This window comes from Phyllobates terribilis, unplaced genomic scaffold, assembly GCF_046119375.1.
Source record: "Phyllobates terribilis strain yellow unplaced genomic scaffold, ASM4611937v1 Scaffold_7__3_contigs__length_470593459, whole genome shotgun sequence".
NCBI lineage: Eukaryota > Metazoa > Chordata > Amphibia > Anura > Dendrobatidae > Phyllobates > Phyllobates terribilis.
In genome coordinates this window covers 238,893,353-238,899,663 of record NW_027362767.1, presented here as the reverse complement: position 1 = coordinate 238,899,663, position 6,311 = coordinate 238,893,353, and the positions used below count along the sequence as shown (strand labels likewise).

At 50.4% G+C, this 6,311-nt stretch overlaps 1 protein-coding gene across 1 annotated transcript in view; it reads right to left on the bottom strand.

Annotated features, from left to right (window-relative positions):
• Nucleotides 1-5,302: 5,302 nt before the first annotated feature.
• Nucleotides 5,303-6,311, bottom strand: part of LOC141153104 (deoxyribonuclease-1-like) — a 52,724-nt gene continuing 51,715 nt past the window's right edge. Inside the window, exon 10 of the mRNA XM_073637786.1 lies at nucleotides 5,303-5,584. Coding sequence (XP_073493887.1) covers nucleotides 5,370-5,584 — 215 coding nt within the window. The 3' untranslated portion in view covers nucleotides 5,303-5,369. The remainder of the gene's footprint in view (nucleotides 5,585-6,311) is intronic.

Sequence of the window (6,311 nt, the reverse complement as noted above, 5' to 3'; positions counted from 1 at the left end):
TCAGGGGGAATGACGGACACGCACACAGGGGATTCGCTTCAGTACCTTTACTGGTGTAACGACAGGTATGGTCCAGGGTACTTGCTAGGAAAGGTGCACTTCAGGACTCTCCCCAGTGAGCGGGTATAAGGCATCCTGATCCGTTTCTTCCCCTCTCTAAGCTTCTGGCCCACCTGGAACTTGGCCTAGCTTCTATGTTGTGTTGCTCTCTCACCTGACCGCTTGGTATTAGGACTTTTCCTTGGCAACCACTATCCCTGGACGCTGGGGCCTTCGTGGTTCCTAGTTCTGTTACTGATGGTAGCTTCAGGATGACCAGGGGTCTGGAAGCCTCCTGGTATGCCGGTTGTCCCTACTGGGTGTAGAGAACCCTGTAGGCGCGGACCCGGTGTCCGGATTGTGTCTTGGGGTGAGCCTGTGATGCTCCTCTGCCCCTCAACTCCTCTCTCCTCTCCTCTTGCCTCGGCCACACTCGGGGCCCTAAACACAGCAGCAGACATACTGCGTCTTCACTGCTCTCAGTGTCGGCACACTCTCTTACTGACTGACTGACTCCACCCCCAGTTTATATATCCCTAACAGGGCTCCTTCTGGTGGTCTGAGGTGGAAGGGTGGAGGTGTCTGTTTGTAGTGAGGGCCTCTTGTGGAAAAGTCCATCCATGCACCCTTTTGGGTCCTGTGGTACCTGTGGTAGCACGGTGCCACACCTCCATCTGCCCCTTGGAGCCATTTCCTCCGCCGGTTTGGATGGAGACAAGGGTGCCACTGCCTTTATTGCTTTGTTACTGACAGTGAACAGCTTAGCAAGGGTGGCATACCGGGGTAAATGGACCTCTTTCTCCCCACAATTCAGGATGCGTATCGGTACTCTCCCCTTGCGGACATCGACTACCCCCTGGCTGTCAAGATGGTGGGCCTACTATCAGAGTACACGAGTTTTTCCAGGGCCTGATAATCTTGACCCCTGAGACCGATTGCTGCCCGACACCATATTAACATTTCACTCCTAGGGGGCATTGCAACGGGGAATGGATCCTGACACTGCCAACTTCTTCACCAGACAGCTCTACCTGTTGTCTTTGCATCAGGGCTCTGATCTCCTTCTGCAGAACTCGCTGCTGACTGGAACTGGCAGTCTCTGCGACCTGCTGCAACAAAACAATAATTTCTCCAAGACAATTTTCTATTACATTGGTGCCTATAGTTATCATAGGATGACTTTCTCGGCAATCAATATCAACAATAATCATTCCTTATGATAGCAATTCTACTTGTCCAACTTTTATGGTCACCTGTTTATACCCCACCTGAGACAGGGGCTGACCATTGCTGGCATAGATGTTAAGATGTTCATCTGGACGGCGGGTAATGTCTGAATCAGTCCAGTATTGTTTATAAAGGATATATGGCATCGTTATTACTTGGGACCCAGTGTCCAGCAGTGCGTTCATCGGGATGCCATCAAGCATGACAGGTAGGAACGGTCATCCTCCCACGTACTTGTCTCGCCAGCTTTGTGGGCCTGGTCGCCTTACTCCTGGGGGTTGGCCCTCTGCCCCAGGGGTTGCGCGTTTAAATTACAGAATCTTGCGTAGTGCCCCGCCTTTTGACAGCGGCGGCAGATGTGTTGTCCATCCTGGCCTGTTTCTCCCTCTGGTCAGTGGAATTCTTTTCTGTCGCCGCCACGGGACATCATCGGGAATAGAAGCCAGCTGGATCCTTTCCTTTGGAGACACTTGCATGGCCTGCACGGTTTTGGTTAACGCAGCCACACTTTTGGTCAGCTCTTGGACCTGAAGGCGTAGGTCTGCAGACGGGTCATTGTCTAGAGTCTGCGCGTCAGCCTCCACAGGTTCTGGGGAAAAGAATGCCACCTCCTGGTGGTATGTGATAGCTGGACGCCAGAGGGATGCAGTGCCATCTGGGGTTGGTTCTCGTAGCACCCGGATGGCTCTGTCTTTAAATTGCGCAAAGTCCAGATCAGGGTTTTGCAGAGCCATAATGCGCAGCTGTGTCCGGTGAGCATTAGACAGGAGCCCCTCAATAAACTGCTCAGTTAGTAATCTGTCCTCATCTCGCACACTGTCGGGGTCTACCTGTTTAATGGCCCGCAGCGCCTCCTGCAGGTTTAGAGCATAGTCCCGTACACTGTCCTGCACCCTTTGTTTGCACCCATAGAACTTCATCTTAATTTCTGCTGCGGTGCGGGTGTCAAAGGTATCTTTCAACCGGGTCAGTATTTCCTTGACAGTGCCTTTGTCTCTGCCCGGCCAGGACTTCACCTCTCTCTGGGCTGCATCGATTAGCTGGCCTATGAGCATGCTGACTTTTTGCTCCTCAGACAGGGGGTATACTTTAAACAGACTGTGCAGTCTCTCCTCAAAGTCGGTCAGGGTGTGCGACTCCTCTGAGTACTGGGGCAACCACACTGCCCCTGGTATATACGGCATTGATAACGGCATTACAGTGGCGGCGGCCGCGCTTGCGGCTGAATCCTCTCCCAGGTTGGGCTTCTTCCTCCCCCCTAGTGAACCTCAGCCAGGGCGTCTCCTCACGCACCAGTATGCTGCTCTGCAGGCGGAAGGATCTCTTACCCGGCGGTTCCAGATCGGGGCCTCTTGCTTCCCCTCGGCGGACGGGAAATGACGTGATCACACCGTTCAGTAAAGTCTATGGCACACAGGACCCGGTTATAACGGGCTTTGTGAATCCTGTTCGTGACGCCAAGATGACGCGCCCCCTGGGCCGTGGGGTACTCGGTGCCGGGCCGGTCGGTGCAGAGGATGTCACAGTGGCGGTGACCCGGTCCGTGACCCAGGGCGGTCAATAAAAGGGAATTATAGTTTTTATAGTTTAATGTTCGTGACGCCGCCTGTGGTATGCGGCTATATGGAGCCGCCACTGCGGTGAAGATCCTCTGGAGCAGATGATGACCCAGCAGAGTTGGGACAGCTCTCTACAGGCAGAGCTTAGCTCCAGGGCAGGAAATGGTGATGTTATAGATGTTGCTGTACAGTGTAGTGCAGGGGATGGCGCAGATAATAACCAGTCCACAACTTAATGTTGGTTCCCCCTTATCTTTACTTGCGGTGGTTAGGCAGACCGGGGCACGGGTACTTGCTGGTAGTAGAGGTCCGGGCGGTCTGGAAGCAAGTTGGGGATCCACCTCGCCAGGTGAAGTTGGAGGCCTTCTCTTTGCGCTAATCTCTTTGGCCCTGCTGCTTATAGCTGTGCTGTGGCCCTCGTCCCTGAGTAAAACGTCTGTTCCTCACCCGTATGACAGGCAGCTCGGGCCTTCCTGGAGTGTTGCTCCCACGTGGCGGCGCTGGGCCCTCTGTGCTGCTGAGCCTCCAGGAGTCTGATGGGGCCAGGAGACCTGCAGTCTTCTGCCCTCCAGTTTTTGCTGCTGGGCCTTCAGTGCCCCACAACCTCGGACTCCGATGTCCGGTTCTTCTACGCTCTTTTCTGGGGTGAGCTGCCGTGCAGCTCCACTCCCCAGGTCTTTCCTCTTCGCTGTCCTGTCTTCAACTCCTCTCACTAACTCTAACTAACCCCGCCTCCAGATCCCAGTTGCTAAGGGGAGGAGCTCCCCTTGCTGGTCTGGAGCCAGGAAAGTGTTGTATGCTAGTATACCTGACTAGGGGACCCCTGCTTGCTTCCAGGCATGGCATCACCTCTTGTGAGGGAGGCAATGCCACTGTGGCAACCGGACCCCTGGGGTGACACACACTCATGGCCCTGGAGGGACCCACTCCATCCAGGATTTGACTGTCACGCTCAGTATGGGGAGAACCCAGCGTATAACGACGAGAAAGGGGGAGGGAGCCCTAAATCTAGGGAAGGAGAGAGTGGAGACCCCCTAAACAGAACTAATGACAAACACTAGCTCTCCTATAGACCCTAAATAGGTTCTGTACTTATCGCCCAGCAGGAAACCTGGCCCTAACTGACCCTAAGGCTAGGCCCTAGGTAGGGAGCTGGAGGGGTGAGCACTGAGTCAGCCCCACTACCAACTAAAGTACACACAGGGGAAACAAACAGGGGAATACACTTAGCTCCAAGATAACACCGGAGAAAGCACGGCAACAATCCACGAAGGAACTCCAAGGTAATTCTAGTCGACTACTAGAATCCCAGGCCTGGATAGGTAAAACACGCCATCACCAGCAACACTCTGAGGAACTGAGTGTATTTAAGGACACAACAAGGAAGTGCTGATTAACAGCAGAAAGGTGAGGATACCTCAGGGTCCTAAAAGGAAAGGTATAATCCCCAAGCAAAGTGAGTATCACCGCTGGGTCCTAAAGAGAGAGGAATCATAAAAGGATCAGGGAGATGTTTGTAAGGCCAAATGCAGCGACCTTCTACAGCAGGACATCGTATGACTGTCTGTCAACCCTGACACACCCATGACATCGACTAGCAACATTCGGCATACATGTGCACTTTTTGTATGGAGCAGTGTACACAGTGTGTGTGACAGCGACATTCAAAAGGTCGGCAATGGGCGAAAGGGTCCCTTCCAAAGCCCATCAACACTTCCCCCACCCCAACCGCGGCAACATTTGAGCAGCTTTTCCCCAAAATGACACTGATTAAGCTACAGCTCATACGGCAGAAACAAACCCTGATACGACTCTATCAACCAAAAAAAAAGTTCTAGCTCTTGGAAAGCGAGATGGAAAAATCAAATTGTGAAGAGGGACCCATTGGGACTCAAGGGCCCGCACAGAGCTGGAGCTGGCCCTGCCATTGAGTTTTGGAATTTTTCTAGAGAGGGGCTCAGCCTTGCTTTGTTAAGACCCATTTTCTACTGACTCACAAGAACCTTCACAGGACTCTCCTCTCCAAAGGTTGAACTTGATGGACCTAGGTCTTTTATCAACCTATGTAACTATAAGCAGCACCGGGATCATGGAAAGGGTGTAGAGGGCAAAACCAGCTTTAGACTCTTCAAAACCCAATACCATAATTTGAAGCCTATGACCTTTGCTTTGGAACCGCATCCCTCAAATTTAATTACTACTGACTCTAGAACTTTTTCGGTTTACCCCTGGACGGCAAATTGGATAATAGAATATCTTTTAAAAAAAACTTCAATCACCATTCAGTCTCCTTGTCGATCCCTAGGACATAAGTGTTAGTTGGACTCAAAGTCTGGAAAATGTAAAATTTATACATTTTTTCTCTTGAAAGTGAACTAATGATCTAACTCCATTTTTTGAGCCAGCCGCGGGTATACATGATTGTCTGCAAGAGAAAAAGATAGTGAGGAACAAACATGGAGACACCAGCCAGCATCTGCATCAATTTATTCTAATATACTTTATTGAATGTGATTTTGATGGTCATCATGCATATAGTCGACGTTAAACAATGCAGGCATCTCGATAGTCGGAACAGCAGTCATTGTAGCTGCTACATGAAGCATTACAGTTACAAGGGAAAGCCTTCCCGCTTGCTCCACAGCGCCCCGCGCAGGATGCAAAATTCACCCCTGCGCAGTCACATACTCCATTAAGAGAAAGGCCTCCATCTATACCCAGATCAGAGCTGATGGCAAAACGTTGACCGCTGTACGATGCTGAAATGGAACAGGAAAGAAGCCAATGAAATCCTAAAATATCATATAAATAAAAAAAATATTATATTGTAAAAGTAATTATGATTAAAAAATAGGATTCCAAGGATTTAGGTCAGGACTCCGGGATTAGGAGCAGTCAATTTAAAAGAAGCCAGACTGGAAGGGGTATAGGTATAAAGTGTGTAGGGGCAGGAGTCACACCCAGGCCCTAGTGCCGTATGGGGCCCCAAGGATCCTCTTCCATATAAAAGATAACAGTATTATACATAGTACATAGTAGTGGGGGCCTTAGTACAGATTAGTCCCCAGAAGCTTCAAGTTTTACCCCTAGGAATCACTGCTTCCAATAGGTGGCATTAGAGTTATAGTCCACTTCCTCTCTGAAGAGACAATTTACATATTTAATTTCCTGAGGAGCATGAATGTCTTATAAGTCTCCTCACTCTGACAAGCCAGGCTTGGCTTGTCACTCTCCACAAGAAGAAATGTTACCCCTTAGACCCCAGTCCAGAACCTCTCACCCAGCCAAATCAGATCTCATACTTTGCACTGATGAGGGGCAATACCCCGAAAGACTGTGTCTGCAAATTGAGATTCTGGTTTGGCATTTATTTTGTCATATTGCAAGGCTTGTTAAAGAGTCGATATTGACTTGTAGGATTGCTGCCTCCAATAGGTGACGCTAGAGTTCTAGTTCTCTTCCTTTCTGAAGAGACAATTTGCATAT